Source organism: Grus americana, chromosome 1, assembly GCF_028858705.1.
Source record: "Grus americana isolate bGruAme1 chromosome 1, bGruAme1.mat, whole genome shotgun sequence".
Taxonomy (NCBI): Eukaryota; Metazoa; Chordata; class Aves; order Gruiformes; family Gruidae; genus Grus; species Grus americana.
In genome coordinates, this window is record NC_072852.1 from 218,317,640 (window position 1) to 218,343,076 (window position 25,437).

Below are 25,437 nucleotides of genomic sequence, written 5' to 3' on the forward strand. Positions count from 1 at the left end.
ACTATATGAACAATTAGTCATTGTTCTATATTTTCTCCCTTTAATTCCTCTTAATCTACTCTGTAACTTTACTATTGTACTTCCACATCTGCCTTCAGTCTTCTAAAGGAGTCTGGGTTCGGTAGAAAGCTGTGTCAGAGTGGTTGTCTCTGAGAAAACCACATCTCTTTAGAGCAAATGTTAGAATTTTGGACCTTGGTTGTAGTAATGATTTTGTGTGTGGAACATTCTTGCCACTCTGTAAAACCACCTAAGCACATAGAGTGGCATGAAAATGAGGTGTGCTCAGTACAGTAGCTTAGCATTTGTTGTATGTAGCAGCAGAGGAGGTTTCAGTGTAAATCTGAGGGTCAGATACTGGCTCAGCAGCTGGTGGGAGAGAGAACAGTAGAACTAAGATGCTGATCTACTTAATCAAAAACATAGTCCCAAAGAAAGATTCACAGCTTTGCCTACAAGTCAGAGTAGATAACAGGTGCCCTCTTGCTTTCCCTCAGTAAGTCCTCACACCATAAAAATGAAGCCTAAGCTCAAACTGTTGGCTGCTGGTGTATTAATTAGCCCTATAGGATCACTGACAAGACTCCTGTTCCCTGGACATGCTCAGTGTAGTGTAGCTTTGCTCATCTTCCATAAAGATATCCAGGAGTGTTTGTACACAAACTGTTCCTGAGCTGTGGTTGTTGAAGTGGAGTGTACCTGGGAGAAGGGGATGTTTTGTGGTTACTACAAAGGCACAGTTAGAACATCACATGGTAGGAAAACTTGAGTTAGTTCTCCAGGAGCTGTTCATGCAGGCCCCTTCCACTGTACTCTCATTTTATTTTACTAATTCACGGCTCATTGTCAGTGCACAAATGTAGCATGGATAGCTTCCTACTTGCTAACAAGGTGGCTTGGTTGGTTTTAGGGCTTTTTTTGAGTGCCCCTCAGCATTCTTTTAATTTTTGTGATTTTTTTAAAGATGCATTTCAAGAGGAAATGGACTTGGTAGTTAGAGACCAATAACCTGCTCCTGTCATTGAACTTGCAATATTTTTTCTTATGAAGACTTTTTAAGTGAATTTTTAAGAATAAAAATGGGACAATAAAGTCTAGGAATTGGCCACATGTGAGAAAAGAAATTCTTCAAAATTACATATATGCGTTGCAAGCTGTAACATTATAACATGAAAGACAAAATTGTGGATTATTGAAATAACTTATTCTGGGTAGATTGGGGTGCAAAACCCATCTTGGTACAACCAACACTAGTGAGAGTGCATAAACAGCTGTGAAAAGGGAGAAGCTCTGAAATAACACAAGTACTGTGCTTCAGTGCCTGTTCTGAGACATTAAACTCTGTGAAGTCCATCAGGATAGTTTTGAAGCTTATACTTCACGGCATTACTGTCTGGATTGATGAATAAGCTATATTGTTGTCTGCGGTGTCGTCATGGAGGTGGGAAAGGGAATTGCTGTTCTGTGTTTACACACTCTTAGATATCAGAAATAAAACTTGAGCATTAAGACTTGCTTTGTATAATTTGGAACTTCCCTGTGTTAGGTACATCTGAGTTCATATATGTAAGTATTCTGTATGATGTAGGATCTCTTGTGGTCTTCACATATTTGGGTGGCTTAATGATTTTAAAATGTTCTAGAAATGAATAGTTTTTATTCTGCATCAGATCATAATGAGAAAATTGCAGAAAGCAGGTAGTCTTACCCTTCCTCATTGCTGTACTTCCCCCTTGCTGCCTGCTTGGGCTGGCACGATATTGATGCAGTTGTTCAGGGAATGGAGCCAGGGTGGCGGGGCAGAGTGGATTTGTTATTGATCTGACTTGCTGCAGCCGCATAAATGTTTTTCCAAATGTTTTTCCTGACACAAGGAAGGGGCCAGCACACCAGTGGGAACAGTCTGGGAAGGTGCCTCCTTCAACAGCAGTGAGCTATAAAGCATTAGTACAATAAGTTTCAATCCAGTTTATTTAAATAGACATGTGGAAATGACTGTAAAAAAAAGCAGTTATGTAAGGTTTTTTTGTTTCTTCTTTTGTATTGGGCCAATATAAAAGAGGTGGCCTGTCTGCTGGCCCCTGGGCAGCCCCGCAGCACGCAGCCTTGGTGCCTTCCACCCACCCGGGTTCTTCTGTGCAGCTCTCAGATTTATTCATAGGTGCACTTTATGTATGTATATTTATATATGTGTGCATATATAAATATGGAATAGTTTTGTAATAGTATCTTATCCAGAAATTAATTTCAGTGGCCTACAATAGAACCTTGGGGTTTTGCCTGTACTATATTGGATCCATAGTGCCAGTAGAAGTGAAAAGTAGTCAGAATTATCTCACCAAAGTCAGGAGAGATGACATACATAAATTCAAAGGACAGGCCTGCTGTAGAAGATTCACTTTTTCTACAGGATCTATCTAAGGAAGATTAAAATACTTCCCTAGAAAAACATCATCTGCTCAAAGAGAAGCAAACCAAGGTTGCTCATATGTTCTAAAAAAGAAAGAGAGTTTATTGGAAAAAAGTACTATTGCTACTGTCTTAATCCATATCAATGTGATATTTGTAGTACCAGATGACTGACAGATCTAGGAAGTAAATGCCTGTAGATGAGAGATTTAAAGCTTGCGCAACAAAAACAGTTGGATCCAGCATTTAAGAGTCAGACCAAACTGTTTTGACTTAAAGATTTCTGAAATCTGTGGAAATTCCTCTACTATCTAAGCAGTCCTTCCTTAGAGCAGGAGATCCAAGCCTGTGCAGTCAATAAGCAGCAAGGATCAGTTTGATAAATTCCTGAGCATGAGCCTGGCTTACTAATAAAAAACCACATTAATTTATTTTGTGATCCTCTGACTTACCCATACAAGTACAGGAAATGCTGCTAGTTGGAACAAAAGATACAAAGGGGCAATGGATTGAAACTAAAAGAGGGTAGGTTTAGATTGGATGTAAGGATGAAATTTTTCACGATGAGGGTGCTGAGGCCCTGGCACAGGTTGCCCCGAGAAGCTGTGGCTGCCCCTGGCTCCCTGGCAGTGTTGAAGGCCAGGTTGGATGGGGCTTTGGGCAAGCTGGGCTAGTGGAGGGTGTCCCTGCCCATGGCAGGGGGGTGGGACTGGATGGGCTGGGAGGTCCCTTCCCACCCAAACCTGTCTGGGGTTCTGTGATATCACATATATACACACACATATTTAAAGATGCATAAATACAAGGAAACAAGGACAGCAAGGAACAACCCCAAAAGGTTACGACAAAAGACAGCATGAGCTGGAAGAACAAGCCAACGGGTTCATGAATCAGAAACTTTATTTTGAGGAACTTTCTGTACTTAAAGTCAGTGTTGGGGAGGTTACTCTGATCATGGCTGTGGGGATTCCCTAGCTGCTGGTAAGGCTATGGAGGGGTACAGAGATGGAGGGTGGTGGGGAGGTTACTCTGTCCATGGTTTTGGGGAGCTTCTAGCTACCTGTACTACAGTGATGGAGTAATACAGAGGTGGTGGGTGATGTGGAGATCCCTTTGCCCATGGCTGTGGGGAGCTTCCAGCTGCCTGTAGGTCCATGATGAAGTGTGGAGGTGGTGGGTAGGATGGTACAGTGGTGGTTGGTGGTACAGTGCTGCCTTCGTCCATGACTCTGTTGAGCTTCCAGCTGCCTGTAAGGCCATAATGGGGTGTGGAGATCGCTTTGTCTACAGCTGTGGGGTGCTTCCAGCTGCTTGTAGGACCATGACAGGGGTCGGATATGGCGGGTGGGTAGGGTTTGGATATAGTGGGTGGTGCAGAGATACCTTTGTCCTCAGCTGTGGGGAGGTTCCAGCTGCCTGTAGGCTGGTGATCCAGTACGGACTGGAGTGGTGTGTGTTTCCTTATCCTTAGGTCAAGCAGAGGAGGCTGTGGTCTGATTATGCCTGTATCTGGGGCTGCAGCTGTCAAAGATGGGAGAATCATCAACCAAAGCGATCATCTTCCATCCCCTCGGACAGCCCCTGCCTGGGGCTCTCCCAGCCTCCTGCCAAGGCTGTCCATCCCATGTCTCACTGATGGCCAGGAGACATCCTTCCTGGGCCAACTGTGCCACCTGCTCCTTGGTGACATGAGTCACCACCAGTGTTCTGGCCACTGGATCGCTAGTGATGGTGCCAGGAGCTCGTGGGGGGCTGGGACTGTGGCTACCCAGCATAAAAGGATGGGGAGCTCCCTCTGCCCAGCTCCCTGCATGACTGTGATGGGATACAGGCAGGGTACTTCTCTCTGAAGGGAGAGGACAGGAGTGTGCTGTGGTCTGGCCCTGTCCCCCTCTGGGTGTCCAGCTGTGATGCACAGGAGAAGTGACAAAGGAGGAACAGCCACCCTGCCCTCCCCTGCCTGGCACAGCCCTTGGTGTGCCCATCTGGGCCTGGCTGTGCCACCAGCTCCCCGTAACATGGACCACCACCAATGTTCTGTCTGCTGTGACGTGGCTGTGACATCACTGGGGCTGGTGCATCACAGTGACATGGACCATTCAAGCAAGAAGAAACATATTAATAAAATAATAATAACAACTGATAGTGCTGGGGAGGTAAACTAAGTAGCTGTAGCAGCAATTTAAAGAACAGCAGCTCAGCAAAGGTTAAAATAGAATTAAAAGCAGCAGGCCCTATTTACTGTCCAGTTTTAAAGACTTACGCTACTGAGATTTGTGGGTTTGAAGGCTAAATTCTGGAAGAAAAATGCTTGTCAAGTTGACTGAAGGTCATATTTCACTCGCTTAAGATTAAATACATGTCCAGGGCCAAACCCTGCATCCACGAGTTGCTGACAGCTCTGAGGACATCTGTGTGAACAGCAGGACTCGCATCTTTTGCTCCCTGACATGAACCAGGGATTTTGCCAGGGACTGTCCTGTGCTACACACTTCAGTTAGACACTGGAACAAAATACATAAACTGGCTTCAGTCTCCTTGGTTCACTGCAAAAGTATTACATCTTCTTTAACTGACAGGACTGGAAGAAATCAAACACAGGAGGTTCCCTCTGAACACCAGGAAACATTTTTTTACTATGAGGGTGACTGAGCACTGACACAGGTTGTCCAGGGAGGTGGTGGAGTCTGCATCCTTGGAGTCCTATATTCAGTAGCTGCCCAGACAGGGTCCTGGGCAGCTAACTCTGTGTCCCTGCTCAAGCAGGAGGGTTGGAAAAGATGATCTCTCAAGGTCCTGTTCTGTGAAGCAAAAGTCTACTTGAACTTGTTTATATAAACTGTACAAAACTTTCCACAAAAATAGAAGTAATGAAATGAATGTCAACAGAAAGATGGTCTTTTGCTTACTGGATGCGATCTTACCATGACCCTCGGGAAGAGCAGAGAACCAAGTGAAATGTGTGTGCTATGAACTATTTCAGCTTGTTGAACAATGTGGTGATGTGGCCTGCTTTGCCTATGACTTCTTCCTGTTTTGTACGCCAAGCTACAGAATTAAAGGACTTGGAGCTGCGTTTCTGTTTGCCGCTCCTCTTGCCATTAGCATTTGGTCTTGTGTTGTCTGTTTTTCTGAAATGCTAATCGGAGAATTGCTCGTTTGGAGCTTTTTACCATACTTCCTTGCAGATACAGGTGTCCAGGTTTTAGCATTCCTGAAACGACAGCACAATGTGACTGTCCTTCTCAGAGGGAACTAGCTCATCAGTGGTGCAGTCTGCCTGTGCTTTCCGCAGTACAGTGTGGCTGTAGTCACGCTGTTTGTGGCCTCCTAGCCTCGAGGGTGGATGGGCACCATTAATGTTACATAGCGCTTGGCTGAGCCTATCTTGTGCTGTACGTGCAGCCTCCCTGCCTCACGAACTCGTTGCTCTTGTTAGTTCAAAGTGCTAGTGGGGTGCTAGTTTTGGTAGCATGAAGATTTGGGTCCTGTGTACGTGGGTTGTATGATGTATGGGGAGGTGTAGGGCCTTTGGGGACAGTATTGGAGGACTGTTCTTGGTGCATGGAGCAAAACTATTCCGTGGTTCACTTCAGACAGGCAGAATGGATGTATACTGTACCTAAAATGTTCTTTCAGCCTGGCTTCTTCCACTCCTGTGGGCTCCTTACCAGAAGTAGAGCCACAACACCTCTGTAACAGTCAACTCTGAGGCACCAGGATTTAAGAACAAAACAGAACAAGATGAACTCACAGTGTAAATGTATCCTTGGCAGAGTCAAGGGATGTTATGTAGGGAACCTTCTACCTCTCAAGTACAGGCTGGGCAGAGAATGGATGGAGAGCAGCCCTGAGGAGAAGGGCTTGAGGGTGTTGGGGGACGAGAAGTTCAATGTGACCCAGCAATGTGCGCTTGCAGCCCAGAGAGCCAACCGTGTCCTGGGCTGCATGTCCAGCAGCGTGACCAGCAGGTCGAGGGAGGGGATTCTGCCCTTCTGCTCCACTCTGGTGAGACCCCCTGCAGTGCTGCGTCCAGCTCGGGGGGTCCCCAGCACAAGAAGGACATGGAGCTGTTGGAGCGAGTCCAGAGGAGGCCACGGAGATGATGCGAGGGCTGGAGCACCTCTGCTCTGGAGACCTCAGGCTGAGAGAGTTGGGGTGGTTCAGCCTGGAGAAGAGAAGGCTGCGGGGAGACCTTAGAGCCCCTTCCAGTCCCCAAAGGGGCTCCAGGAAAGCTGGAGAGGGGCTGGTGCCAAGGGCAGGGAGTGACAGGCCAAGGGGGAATGGCCTGAAGCTGCAGGAGGGGAGATGGAGATGAGATGTGAGGCAGAAATCCTTCCCTGTGAGGGTGCTGAGGCCCTGGCACAGGTTGCCCCGAGAAGCTGTGGCTGCCCCTGGCTCCCTGGCAGTGTTGAAGGCCAGGTTGGATGGGGCTTTGGGCAAGCTGGGCTAGTGGAGGGTGTCCCTGCCCATGGCAGGGGTGGCACTGGGTGGGCTGTGAGGTCCCTTCCAACCCTAACACTTTTGTGATTTTTATGATCCAGTGCCTACAGCCATATGTGGAGGCTGTGATTTGCTCTACCATTACCTTTCCCTCTCCTGCTGCAGTAACTAGCCTGAGTAACTGCTTGCCTGCAGTTCCCCAACTTTTTTTTGCATAAAAACGTTGGTGCGGTTGATGAGTAGAAAACAAATACTTCTTGCTTAAGAAGTGAGAACCTAGAATTTCTAAGAGAATTTGTAAATGAAAACTTGAGGCAAGTGCCACTGCTGGTCTTTAGTTGTGTATATAAGTTGATTAGCCATGCCACTGCCAATGCTCCATTTCTCTTCGTTAGGAGTTCCTACAAATAGATACTTTGATATGTTTGGATCTTAGGGACTGACCCTGATTTTATTTGAAAAAAGCTTAAAACAATTGCTGATGAAAAACCAAAGGCTGGCTGGCAAATATTGATACACTTAATTTGTGGCTGTCGAATTTGCTGACTTCTAAGCAAATTTGAGACCTTTTTCCCTTCTTCCAGGCTATGTACGCAAAGAGTGTCTGCAAAACAAAAAATGATTGCTTTCAAAGTTGTAAAGTGCCACTTATTTTGACAGGATATTAGCTTTGAAACCTAACTCTGGCAGTAAATACACATTATTAACATGATTGAGAGTGAATGAACCAGTAAGAAATACTCAGCTAATGCTTTTTGTACTTCAGTTCTCCAGTTGTTTCAGATTATGTATCCTGATGAGCTACAAAAGAAGTGTAATTATGTCTCAGTAGGTAACTGTGTAGTAAATGGAAAAGTGAAGATGAAGAAGCATAACACTGAATTCAGATAATATATAATTTTTTTTTGTTTATTTAATGTGGTGATGTTGCAGAGTTCAACTGCTACCTTGGGCTGCTGCAGGATGCGGCCCCCCAGTTCTGCCCTACACCAGATTCTGGCAGTAAATTTTTATAAATAGTTGTTTCAAGTGCGTCTCACATCCCCAGCAGGCTCACCTCCTTCCTTCTTCTTAAAAGCCATTAAAACCACTTTAAAATTTCACTCCACAGCACTGCTAATATAGGTTATGTAAAGTTCCTGACTGAGAACTGAAGTCAGAAACAACACAGATAACTTGCAAAAAATAATTTTTATGAGGAAGTAGTACTAGCTTTCTAGACATGGCATATATATATTAATGTAATAATTTTATAGGAAAAAATAATGCAGTACTTATTTTTTTCTGGTGCTCACGTAAGTGCAGAACTATGTTCAGACTCTTACCGATACAGCAGCCTGTCTGTCCCAAGTATTTATTGTTTCTATTTCTTTGTGACACTGAATCTGAAGTACTGAAGGGGAGGTTCTGATAGTCTTATTATTTCTCCTCTCAACTTGTTAATAATGCAAAACCCTGCTCTCTGTGAGAATGAGAGGACTCCCTGAATGTACTTGGTAGAGTCTCCTTGAAATGGGATAGGAAAACATTGCCTGACCTCTGGTTGCTCTTTACTTCCTGCGTATCAAGTGGCAAGTCTCAAAGCTATTTAAAAATTAAGAATGCTCCACAAATTTACATCTTAAAATGGTAGATTAACAGCTCTGAGTACACTCACATCATGTTTTTAGGTGCTGCCAGATTGGGAAGCAGACAGTTGAGGACAGAGCTGCTATTCGTGGGGAAGTAGACAGGCTGGGGGAATGGACCAGCAGGGACCTTAAGTTAAATTCAATGAGGACAGGCTGCACTTGAGAAGGAACCTGCTGTGGCAACGCAAGCTGGGGCTTGGCTCTGCTGAAAAGGCTCTGGAAGTCTCTGTGCTGAACAGTAGCCAGCGGCCTTCCCTGACAGCTGAGGATGTTGACAGCATCCCGGGCCATTGTGGGGAAGGAATTATCTCCCTTTATTTGGCACTTGTTAGCCTACATCCAGATACTGTGTCTGGTTTTGGGACTCCCAGTACAAGAAAGGTATTGACAAACTGGTGCAACTTCAGCAGAGGGGCTCCAAGAAGGTGGGGGGCTGCAGCACTCACCTGTGAGGTGAGACTGAGGGAACTGGTGGTGTTTTTCTTATTTATCCTTTCCCTTCTGGATCAAGGTGAGAGCCACAGTCAGAAACGCAACTCCAGCCCAGTCACCAGCCAGAGGCAGCTCTTTCCTTCCCTGTCCCTTTTCTGGCCCCAACAGCCTATGTTCAGGTAGCACGAGCTTTTCCTTCCAGGGCCCTCCTAACCACTGTCACCTTATCTGCCGCCTCCTTGCACACTGCTGGCAGTGGCCAGGACCCCTTCCCCACCCGGAGCAGGAGGAGCAGCATCTGTTGCCTCTTGATTGCTGCCTTGTCCTGCCTCCTGACCTATATATATGTGTGTGTGCGTGTCTGTGTGCAGCTGCAAGGGGTGGGGCCTTATGACGTGGTGGCCACTTGTCAGATGCATGGAAAGCTGTTTTGCTGGCTGCAGAGGTTCCCCCATCGCTGTAGGATGTGGGTCTCACCTCCATCCCCAATGCTGCCCTGCTCTTTGCCAGATGCTTCTTCTACCAGTAAATAATCCTCTGAAAGCCAGTAGCAGCTCAGAGGCTTTGAAGGGTCTGCATCTCCCTTCTTTGGGGAGTGCTGCTCAGTGCTGATCTCAGGTCTGTGTACACGCACACCTATCACAGTGGGCAGACCCTGCCAAAGCCGTGGTACAGAAATGGACCCAGCCTCTTCTTTTCCACCTTTCCGCAACCTCTTTCTAGTGTAGGATAGCAACTGCAGCCTAGTTACTGGGGTATTCCCTGCTCAGCTTCACAGGGCAATGAAGGAGAAGGCAGTACCTGGCAGTCAGCACCTGAACCCCTTGGGGTATCCCTACCAGACAAGTCACCAGCGCTTCTGGAGCGGCTGGGGGGCCCTAGGGAAGACCACAAGTCGCATTGGTGGGGTAAGGCTGCAGGCATTGAGCTCACCACAGCACCTTTGCCCTCGTCTCCCACCCTCTGTGCCTCCAGCAGTGATGCCGCACTTGCCGGCACAGCAGCTGGGGTCCCTACCCTGACCTGCATCCCCCAAGCTGCTCTGCTGTCTGTGAGTGCTTCAGCTGCTCTTCCACAAGTCATGTTGGCCAGCAGTGCAGAGATTTAGCATGCTTGGTGGCTACTGAAAGAAATGCTGTTTTCATATCACTGACAGCCACGTACTGCTTGACTTTAGAAGAAGCACTAAATTCTGTGGGCTCTTCAAGTCGCTAAATCCATGAGAAGAATTTGAATTCCTTTGTTAGAGCCATTGGGCATGCAAGGATTTCTTGGAGCATTGCCTTTATTAAGAAATGACTGTTCATGTATGAAACGGGCTAGTTTATTTCTGATTAAGACAGGAAACTTTAGACAGTTTTGTGTTGTGGGTGTGTTTGGTTTTGGGGTTTTTTTTAAGGATATTAAAAATAATGTCCAAACACTGTAGTTGATAATCTCTAAGGAACTTCTCACTTGCTTACGCTAGACTTCGGCGTTGTGATTAACAGAGTTTACTGACGTACTAATCCAGGCAACGGTTAAGAGCAGGCACTTCAGTTGTCTGACTTTGTGTTTCCAAGCTAATTGAGTTTGGTGCTAACACCATGCTCCTGCCTTGCTTGGCTTCAGAAGCTTGAGAAATTCTTTTCTAAGCAGTGGTCCTTTATAGTTATTTTTGAATACATCAATGAACTACTTAAAGCTGCTAGTAAGCCTCTCACCTCAACATCAGGTAATTGCATCCATAGGTGGGATCAATGATATTTCCTTGGAACTTAGTAATATAATGGGATGCTGCATAGCTTGACTACTCTGATATACCCTCCTAGTGCATCTTGCTTCATGTGACAGGAAGTGTTGAGGGAGAGAGTGCCCATGCAGTGAAATTTATTACTTCAGAAAATATGCTTTGTGTAAAGGCATAGACTTTCTTCTTCATAACCCCAGTCTCTAATGTTAAAGCCTGTTGTGTGTTTTAATGTTACAACTGTTCCACTTTGAAAAATGAACCTTCATAATAGCTACTGTGAAACTTTCAATACAGATTTATTACTTAAAGATATATTACTGTATTTCATATCTGCAAAGCAAAACACCAAAAAAACCTGTTTTTTGAGAATTTGCAATAAGGTTAAATGTCAACAGTCGAAGCTATCCTTATCTTTAATCCCCACCTGACTGCAGTGCCTTTTGAAATTCTCAGTTTAGTATGGTAAATGGTGTTCATACCCAAGCAGTATGTTGCAAGAAGCTGAACTGGTCCATAGGCTTTGAAACTCCAACTCGGAGAAAAACTGAAAAGCAGGAAACAATGAAAAGCAGTAAGGAACGTGCCACGGATGGTTGTGGTAGCAGCTGCCTTGAGATCAGCCTTCTAGTGCTATTGAATTTGTAACCCAGAGCATGGGACAGATCATCACCACATCTGAATTTATACTAAGTCTTGTAAAACTCCTTTCTGTAGCTCCAAGAGTTTCAGGTCATCTGTGGAAAGCTTTAAGATTTTCTTCTTTAGCTTGTAACTTTTTTTTTCTCCTTTTTTCTTTTCTGATTGCAGGAAATTTTAGCTAACTGAATGCGACCTGAGCAAATTAAAATGTTGTTTGGATGCTATTTTGGCTAACTCATTTTTGTTCCCTAGGAAATAAATAAGGTAGCTTCAATCAAAAATGCATGTTAATCTATTTGTAAAATAAATGTTTGTGTTATTGCTTCAGGAAAGTCTTGCCTCAGTTTTGCAAAACTCCAGACCACAAACTGTGTAATGTACTACACACTGTTCTACTCTTGCAGGCAAGCAATATGGCTTACCCTAAAAAGATATTAAAGATGCTGTGTAATTTAATAACCTTATTTGAAAGCAAAACTATGTGTTGAGTTTTGATAGTGTGAAATGAGTTTTCCTGTACTCCTGCCTCAGACTCTTTTCGGATTAGTCATTTGTTTTCTGGTTGATTGCCTATGAACAGCTAAAAGAGAAGCTTTCACTTCTGGGATTTAATATTTTTTGTGCCTCATTGTTTTTGTTTTATTTTTAGGTCTTTTTTTAGCTGTGTTGTGAGTAATGGCTCGCTTTGGTTGCAGAGCCATCTGAGAGCCTGAACAATAATGGCTTGCCTTTTTATTTTAAGGCATAAAGACATTAAAATTGATTTTAAATTCACGTCTTGTCCTGTTAGTGTTCAAGATTCCTTGTCAAGCAGTGACAATAGTTTCAGATTTTGAACAAGTTGTATTGAATATTTTTTGCCGAATGAAATATCATGCAGCTCATATCATTGTGCTTCTTGCAGCATTTTTCAAATCCTCCTGAAGAACCTCCCTCTGTGCAGAGCACGTTTCCCTGTGCTACAGAGGCTGCCTTGTGGCAGGCAGTGCAGGAGCTGAAGCTGGCTGACCTCTATTTTAAATGTCAGGGGTGCTTTACCCTTGCCTTTCAGATTCCATTTGCCTTTTTTAACCCTTCCTTAGGACCCTGCTTGAAGCAACGCTGTTTGAGAAGCACTCGTGCAGCCTGAGCTGTACTGTTACATGGCTAGAGTCATTGTTTTTTCCAGCTGTGTGTCGCTTGCCTTCTACACAGCCTGGCTGGGATGTGCTGTGTTTATAGGAGCTGTCTTGTCCAAACTGGATGTCAGTAGACAGGCTGAGTTTTTTGATGACCAAATAAATTTATAAAGCCTTCAAAATCCCCATATTATATAATATGGGTACTTCTTTCAAAACAGCATCCTATGGGTAGATCGCTCCCTGTTAGTACATGTAAAAGGACAGACATCGATATTCTGTCGTTGTTTCTCTTTGTCAAACTGGACTCGCCTTCTTTCACTTCCCCCCAGGTCTCCCTAGGCATGTCCAGGATGGTGTGGTTGGTATTACCATGACTATCTAATTCTAATCATCATAGGTAATTTTAATATTAAAGTTTCCCTATTTTGTCCTGTTGTTTTGTAGTCTCAATATTAGTTGATGGTGCAGAATAACTACGAAGAACAAATAGAATGCATGTACGTGCATTTTGTACACTCAGAAGTCCATAGCTTTGAAAGTGATGCAAGTTTAGGAAAACAAGGAACAGAGGGAGATTTCAACAATGGGTGTCTTTTCTCCACTGTGCTACGTAACCTGCTGTGTGCTGCATAGGACTGACTTAAGGACATCCATAGGATTGTAGCATTTTCTACCTTGAGGTAAATACTTGAATTAAGCCTTTTAGAGATGTGTATAATCACTCCATCAGCTGAATGAGAAATGGTAGTAAGTGTATTCTCTATACATGGAAGTGATAAATGCTTTGTTTTCCTTGTCAGGTGCCCATTCATTTTAGTCATGGGCTTTAGGTGACAGAGGCATGGGATGGCATACTTTTAAAAATGTTCTGTCCTGATTTGTCTGATGTTTATATCCCTTTTGATGGTACAAGGAGCCCTCCTGTGCAGATCAGCAACTCACTACTAGGAAATACTGAGATCACCCTTGCACCTTTGTCCAGATTCCTGCCACGATTGCGCTGTCCTTAGGCCTTTTTCTAGGTGTCTGTTGACAGTTGCTGTCAGGGCACTGGACTAACCAGCTATTCGGTCTGACCTGGTATGGCCTCTTTCAGGTAACGGCAGAGCAGTTCCCGCTGCGATATGCACAAACATCAGGATGTAACTGCTGGGAGCTTTCAGTGAAGTGGTGTAACAGTCAGTTAACGATGATACCGGAAAGGACAAATGTCTCTGGCTCTTCCATATGTACCATAAGACTGTCAATATTTGATTTTTTTTTTTTCCCTTCAAAAAGATAAATCCAGTGCCTTCTTTGGAGAATTCTTTGTTCAGTGGCTGTATCACGTTCTGTGTGTAAAAATGCATTCCTTCTGAACTTTTGAGTAATTGGGGAAACTTGTTTTTAATTCTCTGGGATTTACTGACAAGATTCTTGAGACCCTCCTAAGTACAGTTAAAAAGTAGTGAAAGTGGCTGTTATAATGATGCATGTGATACCTTCACAAGTAGGACTTTTTTTCTTTTTTTTCAACCCACTCATATCCAGTGTATATACTGAGAAGGGAAAGTGTCAAAAATGGCTGGGATTTTCTGACAGAAACACCTATGTTTCTTTGAATTTCTGGTAAAAAGGGCTTTGACTCTCTTGTACCCGCCTCACTAATGATTAATGTAACTAGAAAAGAGAAGATTTATTTTTGGTTTTACAGTGTCAGCTTTATTTTACTGTGCTTCTTTGCAGACCTTTCCTGTGGGTGGGGAGGAAGGAAATACTGCTTTGAAGTTAGGATTTTTGTCTGTCTTCCAGCAGCACAGATCGAGAATTAACTTGTGCTACCTGCCTTGGAAAAACCTGTTCTAAAGTCTATGCTCCTCACTTACACCTTCCAGCTACATGAAGCTTGTATTAATGACCAGTCAAACACATCAGCGTATCAATGTCAGCAAGAGCTCTTGAATCTTTTATAAATAAGGATGATACAGAAAAGAGAATACAATAGAAATGAGAGTTACAATGAAGGCTAGTTTATGCAGGCAGGCATTTTATAGGACAGCAAGAACTTATTGCACTGCAGAACTAGGAATTATTTAAAAACAATGAGCGTATAGTTCAGGTCCTGATTTCGAGAACTAAATGAAGACTTTAATCTTCTTTTGCAGAACCAGAAAACAAAAGAACAGATTGAAAGCTTGTTACAGAATGGAAAACATAAAGAGTTACGGGATCGTCTTTGCTGCAGGCTGACCTTTGGAACTGCCGGGCTTCGCTCCGCTATGGGAGCGGGCTTTTGCTACATTAATGATCTTACTGTGATCCAGTCAACACAGGTAAGCTGAATAGTTGTATAGGAGAGGACTGAATGGTTTCACAGTAAACGTTTGGGTCATATAGTGTATCACTGAAATACAAGCTGAGGGTGAAACACAGCAGCCATTCAACAGTAGAGCGATAGCATGAAGTGTTTAGTGCTGGAAGAAAAGTAGCTTGAACAGGTGTAACTGGGCATCCTAGGAGGCAGAATATAATCACTTCCACTGGAATTTGGCTGGTAGTTAAAGTCTATTATACTGCTCTGCAGTTGGAAATCATTAGCTGTCATAAGAACTTTTAGTATTTGTCAAAAACTAAAAAAACCAAAATAAAACCAAACAAAAAAACCCCAAAAAACCCAACAAAACAAAGCAAACCCATTCCAACCAAATGAGCCTTTTCTTTCATTTTTAGCCAAAGTTGTAAGAAAATGAACAGGAAGTAAGATGGAAAAGCAAATGTAGACTATAAGGAACATCTGTATTATAAATTGTTCAATTTCTGGGGAATCTTTCCAGTTACTGGTTGTTACCTACAACTGGATTGGATAGTTACAGAAAACATTGTGGGTAAGTGCACTGGTATTACTATAGCTCTGTCTGTAGGTCTTTGTACTTCTTTAAGTAGAGATGCAAGAAAGTAATTTGAGAACTTAAACTCTCAAACTGCAAATTTTACATTACATATTGTATCAGAGGTGTCAATGATTCATGATTTATCTATGATTTAATATTTGTGTATTTGGGTTAGAGATATCATTATAGAATTATTTGCTAAGAAAACATTGTAAACAGATGTTGATCTGTTTGAGGACTAGTTCTTTGAAGTTTGGAGTAGAGTATTTTGGGATGGACATCTTGATTTGAATACAGATAGGGAGATCTTGGAACTTAGACAAAGCTCTTGACTGCCATGTTGATAGTTGAATACTACTGTTGTTGGAAAGGGGCTGGTGGGATGGGTCTGCATGGAGGATAAAGTTTTGGCCAGGGAGACTTTAGTCCCAATTTCTGGCTCCTCTGCCAGAGATTAGGGTCTGTTTGGTGGCACTGGACATACGTTTAGAAGGGCCCAAAAGCTGGTATGTGGAGTTGAGGAGCTGGATAGAGGCTGCAATGGGGACATGAACGGTATCAGTGCTGTGGTGGGGAAGACTGGTGGCACAGGCTCTTCACTTCTCACACATCTCTTCCTTGAACTGTGTTTTAGGTTCTCTTGACTAGCTGTTTAAGTTGATTAACCACCAGAAATACAATTTTCTGTATTTGTTTCTTCAATATCTTTTACCTTTCTTTTTTCCTGTGTTGATTTTGGTCTTGCATGCCAGAAGAGGGCTGGAAAATGATCATTCTTCTCAGTTTCCCCTCCCTGCTTCTCTTTCAAGCAGTGTCAATGAGTCGTATGTGTGCTGATTGTCCGAATAAATCAACCTGTTGATTAATATAAGGCTTAATCATCTCTGCTTTTCTTTGAAGTGCTGTTTTGTTCAAGAGCAGATGACATATTCTTTCTCAAAGAACTTGGTCCCCAGATGTCTCACTTCTTCCCCCACCTTTTCGATAAACACCTTTGTAAGGAACAGTTGATGTCGATGTAGCTTTTGAGCAAAAGTGATCCATGCTCCTCTTCTATGTTGCTGTGTCATAGTGGATTTGTTCTTAAATTTGCTTATTGCAAATAAGCACTAGGGTGCTTTTCAGCTGATGTGTTCCTCAATCAATTTTTCCTCAAAACAAATAGATTAAATAACTAATCTTCACAACTAAACTTCCTAAGAAATTAATTTAGAGTACATTTTAACTGATCTGATATTATCCAGACTTTAAGCATGTGAAAGAAGACTCTGAATTTGAACATTGATTTATCTACAGTTGTAATCCTATGAAACTATCATTCCTGACTTCGATAGTCATCCTTGCATGTACTTTATTATGGTAAATATTAAGCAAAAAGCAGTTGGATTTTTAATCTGCAAAATACAGCTTTCTCTCACCCCAGTGAAGGTAGTGACAGGCAAGGAAAGAGAAGTGCTGAATGCTTTTGAAAACGAATAGCATGAGTCGGGAAATTTTCTTTCTTTATGAATATATAAAATACAAACGAGTTTGGACTGTGTATATTAAATATACCTAAACATCTTATCTGCTCCCACCTTTAGTCTTGATTATTGCAAATATAATGAACTGATATATTTGTAACCATTGTACTTGGACCATCAATAAAAAGTTTTTGTTATTACAAACCTACTGAATCGTACCTACTTTGTGAAGTACTTTTTCATAAATGGAGCTTTAGCCATATGATAAAAGGTGTTTTATTACATGATTTACAAAGGATTGATAAAATCTCTCATTTAATACTGTGTACTTAAACGCTTTAAATAGTTGTCTCTTTGCAGGTTAATGTTCTGATAGAAGTCCCTCAGTAGACATGACTGAAATAATTTGTTTTCTGTTGGCTCAGAGTGAAGTGATGTGCTTAAAACTTGGAACAGCTGGGACTCTGTTAAGCTGTTTGACACTGCTAATGTCTGACTTGTACAACTGGAACCCAAACTCTTGTGGTGAAACCAAATTCCAATAGCTGTTTATATAGGCTTTAAAAAGAAGTAACATGTTGGAGCTTATTGGTAGGGTTTGGAACCCAGCCTTATCTGACCATTTTTTCTCTTCAGTATCATCTCGGATCTAACAAAGTTTTCTTTAGGTTTCTAACCTGTAAACTGGACACGTCTTAGAATGACATTTCCTTTAATTCAAGCCTTACTGATCTGAGTATGCCAAACTCATCTGCTACAAATACTGTAATGGTATGAACAAAACTTACTCACATGGTACAGGTGGTCTCCACTGATCCAGTGGGAATGAGCTGAAGAGATTAAGAAAAAAACAGTTTAAAAACTAGTGGTTTGTTGCCAGTGGTGGAATTAAGAGTAGTGAAGTTGCTTTAAACAAGTACAGTTTTCTTTGAAGCAGAGTAAACATCTTGATAATGTGGAGGAAGTTAATAATAGTCACTTTACTTTTTGGCCTGTGCAGTCTGTTGAATTTGGAGTTGCTCATGCTCCTGGCGCCTGAGTGTTGCATGCTGCCTTTGTGTTTCCAGTCTCGTGGAAGCGTGACTGAGCTTGGATCGGCTGACTGATACGCATTCTTGGCAGAAAGTGAAAAGTTTCATTTTGGTCAGCTGGGAATGTGTTTGCAAGTTCAGTTTCATGGGCATCACTGGTTTCTGAAAGTAACAAACTGGGTTGTATTCATGTGCTCCCTCTGTGGGGCTTCTATTTTTAGTTGTTTATTAAAGCCATGTATCGAGTTAGAGAAAGCAGTCTCTGGGAAGTGGATTAAAACTTGTTTCTGAAGTAAACTGCATCAGATTTAATCTCTTTGAGTACTCTTGTTTCAGAAGCTAATAATGACATGAACAGTTTTGCTGAACCTGATCTCAAAATGGGCAGTCCTGTCTCTCTCTTTGTCCTTACCTGCTACAGGAATAAATGGCCATTCAAAACCAGTAGACCTCAGTGTAATTAAAGTATTTTCTTCATTTAAAATAAACCTTAATTAAGTTGCATGAGTAAGCCCATGCTGTGTTCTTAATTTGCATGATTATACTGATATCATGAAAAGTCAGATCCAGAAAGGTACAGAATATCCAGAAGTTACTTTTGACTTTTCTGAGGATGGTAGGTATGTAACCTACCCCTAAAGTCTAGATTTTCCTGCTTAAGTATTACCTCTGTCCTGCTGAACCAATTGCTTTTATTAATAGGTAAGTAACCTGTCATTGACCTCCACAATGACAAAATCAGTCATCTTTGCACCATTGCTGTGAGTTTCCTGTTGCTCTGTAAGCAGAACTAAAGATAATAATTGAAAGATTTCAAATACTGGACTTTGTAAAGCTGATACGATCTCTCTTGATTCATCAAACAAAAAAATCTTTCTATCCTGTTCTTGATACCATCACTTTCCCCTCACTTCTCTTTTGAAATTAATGATAAGGGACTGGATACTCAAGAGGATTGTTTAAAACATGGTTGTAGAATCAGATTAGGTCTGTCTGTGAATTCTATATATGAAAATTGCCTGAACTGTGCAGCGGTATAAATATTTGCAGTACGTCAGTGGACCTAAAGAGAATTTTGTTTTAGATCCACTGAGGTGGTTATATATTTGCATGCTGACACATGTTAATAAATTAATAATTATCACCAAGTATGTAATGGCAAGATACTGACTTCGATATCTTCAATTTAGAAGCAGTAGCTATTCCAGGAGAAATTAAATAGGGACACTATCAAAACCTGAGTCTTGTAAATAGGAAATTCTTTAAATTGAGAAACTTACTAAAGAAGGCACTTATCCCAAGAGGTGTTGGAGTTACAAACTGGCCTCTGAGAAACGGAGAATGGCACCAGGAAGAATGTGTCCCATTGGCACGAGCAATCCAGGAGGTTCCTGGAATGCATTGATGATAACTTCCTTCTGCAAGTGTGATGGAGGAGCCAACAAGGAGAGCTGCCATGCTGGACCTTGGTCTCACCAAAAAGGGGGGGCTGGTGGGGAATGTGAAGCTCAAGGGCAGCCTTGGATGCAGTGACCATGAAATGGTGGAGTTGAAGATCCTCAGGGCAGCAAAGAGGGTGCACAGCAAGCTCACTACTCTGGGCTTCGGGAGAGCAGACTATGGCCTCTCCAGGGACCTGCTTGGTAGATACCATGGGACAAAGCCCTGGAGGGAAGAGGGGCCCAGGACAGCTGGTTGGTATTCAAGGGTCACCTCCTCCAAGCTCAGGAGTGATGCATCCCAACAAAGAGGAAGTCAGGCAGAAACACCCACAGGCCTGCAGGGAGGAACAAGGAGCTCCTGGGCAAACTCAACCACAAAAAGGAAGCCTACGGAGGGTGGATGCAAGGGCAGAGTGGCCTGGGAGGAATACAGACAAACTGTCCGAGCAGCCGGGGATCAGGTTGGGAGACCTAAAGGCCTGATAGAATTAAATCTGGCCAGGAACGTCAAGAAAAGCAACAAGAAAAGCTTCTACAGGTACATCAGCGATAAAAGGAAGACGAGGGAAAATGTGGCCCCACTCTGGAATGAAACAGGAGACCTGGTAACCCAGGATATGGAGAAGGCTGAGGTACTCAACCACTTTTTTTGCCTCCAGGTCTTCACCAGTAAGGGCTCCAGCCCAGGTCACAGAAGGCAAAGGCAGGGACTGGGAGAATGAAGAATCACCCGCTGTTGGAGACCAGCGCTGTTTAACATCTTTGTCAGGGACATGGACAGCGGGATCGAGTGCACCCTCAGCAAGTTTTCCAACGACACCAAGCTGTGTGGTGGGTCAACATGCTGGAGGGAAGGGATGCCATCCAGAGGGACCTGGACAGGCTGGAGAGGTGGGCCTATGCAAAACACATGAAGTTCAACAAGGCCAAGGGCAAGGTCCTGTATGTAGGTCAGGCCAGTCCCAAGCACAACTCCAGGCTGGGCAGAGAATGGATGGAGAGCAGCCCTGAGGAGAAGGACTTGGGGGTGTGGGGGGACGAGAAGCTCAACATGAGCCAGCAATGTGCGCTGGCAGCCCAGAAAGCCGACCGTGTCCTGGGCTGCGTGTCCAGCAGCATGACCAGCAGGTCGAGGGAGGGGATTCTGCCCTTCTGCTCCGCTCTGGGGAGACCCCCCTGCAGTGCTGCATCCAGCTCGGGGGTCCCCAGCACAAGAAGGACATGGAGCTGTTGGAGCGAGTCCAGAGGAGGCCACGGAGATGATGCAAGGGCTGGAGCACCTCTGCTCTGGAGACCTCAGGCTGAGAGAGTTGGGGTGGTTCAGCCTGGAGAAGAGAAGGCTGCGGGGAGACCTTAGAGCCCCTTCCAGTCCCCAAAGGGGCTCCAGGAAAGCTGGAGAGGGGCTGGTGCCAAGGGCAGGGAGTGACAGGCCAAGGGGAATGGCCTGAAGCTGCAGGAGGGGAGATGGAGATGGGATGTGAGGCAGAAATCCTTCCCTGTGAGGGTGCTGAGGCCCTGGCACAGGTTGCCCCGAGAAGCTGTGGCTGCCCCTGGCTCCCTGGCAGTGTTGAAGGCCAGGTTGGATGGGGCTTTGGGCAAGCTGGGCTAGTGGAGGGTGTCCCTGCCCACGGCAGGGGCGTTGGAACTAGATGGGCTTTGGGGTCCCTTCCAACCCAAACCATTCAATGAAAATAGGTGTGAACTCAAGTAGAGGGTTCAGATAGTGGACAGACTGCATTAATTTCCTCTCACTGTCATTTTTTATTTAGGTTTTTTTTTCTGCAGCTTTAATAACAATATTTGGATAGTAAACAAGTGTAGTAGGACTGGGCTAATTTCAGCTGTGGGATCTTTGGCTAAGCTGAAGGTATTTTGTTCTTGTACTGCAAATCACGTTGTATTAATTTTAGTCAGAACTTCTCCATGGTAGAAAGTAAAGATATTGCCATTTTTATTCCTATGAAATCTTTGATCCCTGGCAAACAGTGAAGCTGATTTAAGAGAATGTCCTAGAAAAATCTCACCTTGCCCTTGACGAGAGTGTTACTCTAGATTGTAGTGGCATCCCATTGCTGCCAAAAATGCTGAGGCAGAAGTAGCTGGGATGAGGTGCAGGGGACAAAGTACAGAAGGTCTGGTGTACTAAAAAGATCAGTATAGGCCCTTACTTTGCAACAAAAATAAATCAGTTCTTCTGTATTTGAGGAATGAGGGAATGGAAGGCTGGGAGATTTGTACGGCTGCAGGTGTTGGAGGTTGGTGTATACTCAGAAAGCTAAACCAGCTATGATGGCTGTGCTTTGGAAGTAAGGGGTGAGGAAGCAATTTGAGGTGCAGAACTCTAGAGATGCCAGGGTTGCCAGAAGGTTCAAGAGGTGCCTCTGCTGTCACGGGAGAGCTCCTGGGTGGTAGGTGTGAAACGGAAGTAGCGTGTAGCACTTCTACATTTGTAAAGAGTGTTTTGTCGTTTGTAATGCGTTGACTGATGTGAACAGGATTGTTAGCTGTTCTACCTGAACTTACCTTGATCCATGTTGCTTCTGAAAAAGTATCTGTGCCCCTATTTGATTTCAGCTTCTAGCTAGTACCAGTTTGTCTCACGTGGTCCTACTGCATCTGTAAATCTTTTTTTGTGCAGTTTCTTGATGTTTCAGGAGTTAGTTCAGATAAAACTGCAATGTGCTCTGACCTCAAGATACTGCTAGCTTAAATAACAGATTTGTTGATAAGAAGCTGAAAGAGGGTCGATTTAGATTAGATGTTAGAAAGAAATTCTTTACTGTTAGAGTGGTGAGGCACTGGCACAGGTTGCCCAGAGAGGTTGTGCAGGCCCCATCCCTGGCAGTGTTCAAGGCCAGGTTGGATGAGGCTTTGGGCAGCCTGGGCTAGTGGAGGGTGTCCCTGCCCGCAGCAGGGGGGTTGGAACTAGATGATCTTTAAGGTCCCTTCCAGCCCAAACCATTCTATGATTCTATGAAATCTGCTGTTCATCTCTTTAAATGTTAGTTAATCTTTTCTAGTTAAGCGTGAACAAGTTTTTCCCATTCCTCTGTCTCATATCTCTTGACCAACTGCAAATGAAAGTTCTTGATAAGTTGTCAGGGCGGTGTGAACATGTTTGTGTATCAACACACTTCAGTTCAGCGTGAAGGTGATTTCAGCTGGCGATCATGCCGTGGCGTAGCTTCCAGTTTCTTCGATATTCAAAGATTTTTTTTTTTTTAATTTTCTTTAAAGTTTTTCTCTCTGTGCAAATCCCTCCATGGAAACACTACCTCTGCAGCTGAAATGGTTCTCCAAAGAGATGCCAGTGTCCACCCGTTAATGCTTTGAAGCACATCCTTTGGTGGAAAGGGCAAAAACCATGTAAAAAATTCAGCTCAACTGGATTTCATGGGTAGGAGTTAGACTAGCTTTCCAGATGAGAGATTGCTTATTGGTGATACAGAGTCAGTGCCAGATAAGTACACTGCAAAGAGTTGCACTTAATACTGGGGCGGGGGGAATCTGTTTAATTCTAGTACAACTTCCCTGTCCTCTCTATCAAGAGGAAGCTCGTACTCTGTCAAAGTGGCTTTTTAACGATAAGCTTGGCCAAGGTAGGTCCAGTGAAGTGTGTTAGAGAAGGCTGCTTTCTGGTTGTCGTGAACTGTAGCTTCTGGAAACTAATGCTAGCAATAGTGCCTTTCACCTTTTTGTCTAAAACTGCTGATCCATCCTGGTTTGTTTCTGTGGTGGATCTCCAGAGAGAATCTATCTGGGAAGTGAATGGATGTGAAGACCACGGGGAGGAGGGCGAAGCTGGAACACCGTGTAATGCAGGATTTCAAAGAGCACCCATCTCCTCCTGCTTTGAAAAGAAGGGGTGGCTGGCTGAGAGGCCGTTTGTTTTTCTCCTGTGTATGTTGCAGCAGATATTTCTCTTCACCTCCAATGTTTTTTAAAAATTTACTCCCTTCATCTACTCCCCTTTCTTTTCCCTGCATGGTGGCCGTCTGTGATATCTTGCCATTGGAAATCTTCTGCCTTCATGTATAGAAGACAGCTTGTAGTTGTGCTGTTGTATCTCTGTAGTATATAAATCGAGGACTTTAATCTGTCCACCTGGAGCAGGTCACTAGTGATAAACTTTCATTTGAAAAAGTGGGTTCAGATGAATCATCCGTTTAATGCAAATTTAGAACTAACACTTTGGAAGCAGTGCTGTGTACTGTGAACACAGGGGTAAAGACCAGCACCGACACGCACTCGCCTTATAATGCCCGAGTGGATGGACTTTCAAAAAACAGATTTTCCTCAATTTGGGTGTTTAAGAAGATGGTTTGAATACATAAAAGCATAGTGTGGATTGAAAACAAGTTTTGCTGCTTGAGGATCTTGCTGTCTAGGGCTTTCTGTTTATGCTCTTTGGTCACTTATTGTTGTACTGCTTTTATTTCCCACAACTGTTTCTCTATTTGCTTTCTTTCTTTCTGTGAACACTTTGGGGGAAAAAAATACTCTGCTTTTGTGAATATCGTTACTGAGGTTTTTGCTGAGTTGTATTTTGCCTACTGACATTATACATCCTACGTTAAAGATCATTTTTAATGTTTGTGTGTGCTGCACTACAGCTAATTCTTGCCTGTTTGTTTTTCTTCTTTTTTTTTTTTCTTTCCAGGGGATCTACAAGTATCTTGAGAGGTGTTTTTCAGACTTTAAGCAGAGAGGCTTTGTTGTTGGATATGACACACGAGGTCAGGTGACCAGCAACTGCAGCAGTAAGAAGTATGAGTATTGATTGCACTTGCAAGACTAAGAAATTAAATTGTGGCTTTAAATGCATTCTGTTCTATCAGAATATTTTTGTCATGAACTGCGCACACTCTTTCCCCTCCCTTAGTCCATTTAAATAGTAATGAAGAAGGGCATGGACTAAAGCCTTTATAATACCAGTTGCCAGCAAATGTGGAATGTAAGGCTAGTCACTTCACCAGAGAATTTACAGTCTAAATGCACAAGAACATTAGGCAGACATTAAGAAGTTGATATGCCTGGAGAGAAATTTGAATGTGAAGGTAAATTCAGAATACTAACATCTAGCTTGAAATCACTAAATGTTAACACACTATCGTTAATGCTGTCGTTCTTTTGTATTATGCATCTGATTTAAGCTTGCTTGGGGGAGAAGAATTCTACCTGCAGCTTACTGTAACCCAGCGTTCTGGTACCCTTATGCTAGTCTGCGATCCCAGTGTATTTCCATACTGGGAATATTTTACCTGAAATGCTTAAAATGTAAACTTGCAGCAATGCCAAATCATGCCCTTTGCAAGGAAAGGGGAGAGAGGAACTGTAAAAGAATTGCTTTTTGAATTCTGTAAGGAATTGTAATCCCTTGTCATTTGGGGAGCAAAACATGTGCTGTAATGGCATGCTTTACAAAAAAAAGCCAGCCTGGTAGCTAACTATTATCTAGTTAATGAGTAGTTAATGTAGTTATTGTAGTTAATTGTTGTAACTAATGCAGGGTGGTTGGTTTTTTTTCTTTAATTTTTTGTCAATATTTAATATTCTAGGGATGTAAAACATCTTGGTATAATAGAGCACAGAATCTAGTGACTGTCTTCTAAGGGTGTCTGCACTCCCCTGAAGTCTGCCTCTCCACACCTTCCTGTCTGGTCTTCACACACCCATGGCACATTATCCACCAGGCTTTGGCATAAGGGTTTTAAACTCTTCTGTCACACTATGTTTGTAAGGCCATTGCCCAAATTGTCTGGGTTATGCACAGCTTAAAAATGTGGAAGCCTAAGAAAAACATTCATTTTCAGCCACACAAAGCTTGGAATTCAGACTTGATGGAGCAAATCAGTTCTCAGCTACCTTTCTTTTGTTCATTTGGGATGACACAGTTACAGTAGTGCTAAAATCAAATTGAACCTCCCTAAAAGAGTGTTTTCAGTGGATCAGCGTGTTTATCTAGCACTATGTGAGCAGGAGCACCCCTTTCTTTGCATCAGTTCCAGTGCCAAGGGAGATGGCAGACCGTCTGGCTGTAACGCGTAATTAAGTTGACATAAACCATTGTGATACACAAGCAAAATTTTGGTAGCTTCAACTACACGCTGAGCTCTCATACTCCTTTAAGTGGTTTCAGGTTATATTTGATAGGTGCTATAGTGAAATTCTGAGTAACTGAAATGTAGACTACGGTATACTCATCATGGGAGATAAAGAAGCAA

At 43.2% G+C, this 25,437-nt stretch overlaps 1 protein-coding gene across 2 annotated transcripts in view; it reads left to right on the forward strand.

Moving 5' to 3' along the window:
- Positions 1-25,437, forward strand: part of PGM2L1 (phosphoglucomutase 2 like 1) — a 53,315-nt gene that overhangs the window by 8,448 nt on the left and 19,430 nt on the right. For both annotated transcript variants that reach the window (XM_054836534.1, XM_054836543.1), the window contains exons 4-5: positions 14,552-14,719; positions 23,874-23,980. In XM_054836534.1, coding sequence (XP_054692509.1) covers positions 14,552-14,719; positions 23,874-23,980 — 275 coding nt within the window. The remainder of the gene's footprint in view (positions 1-14,551; positions 14,720-23,873; positions 23,981-25,437) is intronic.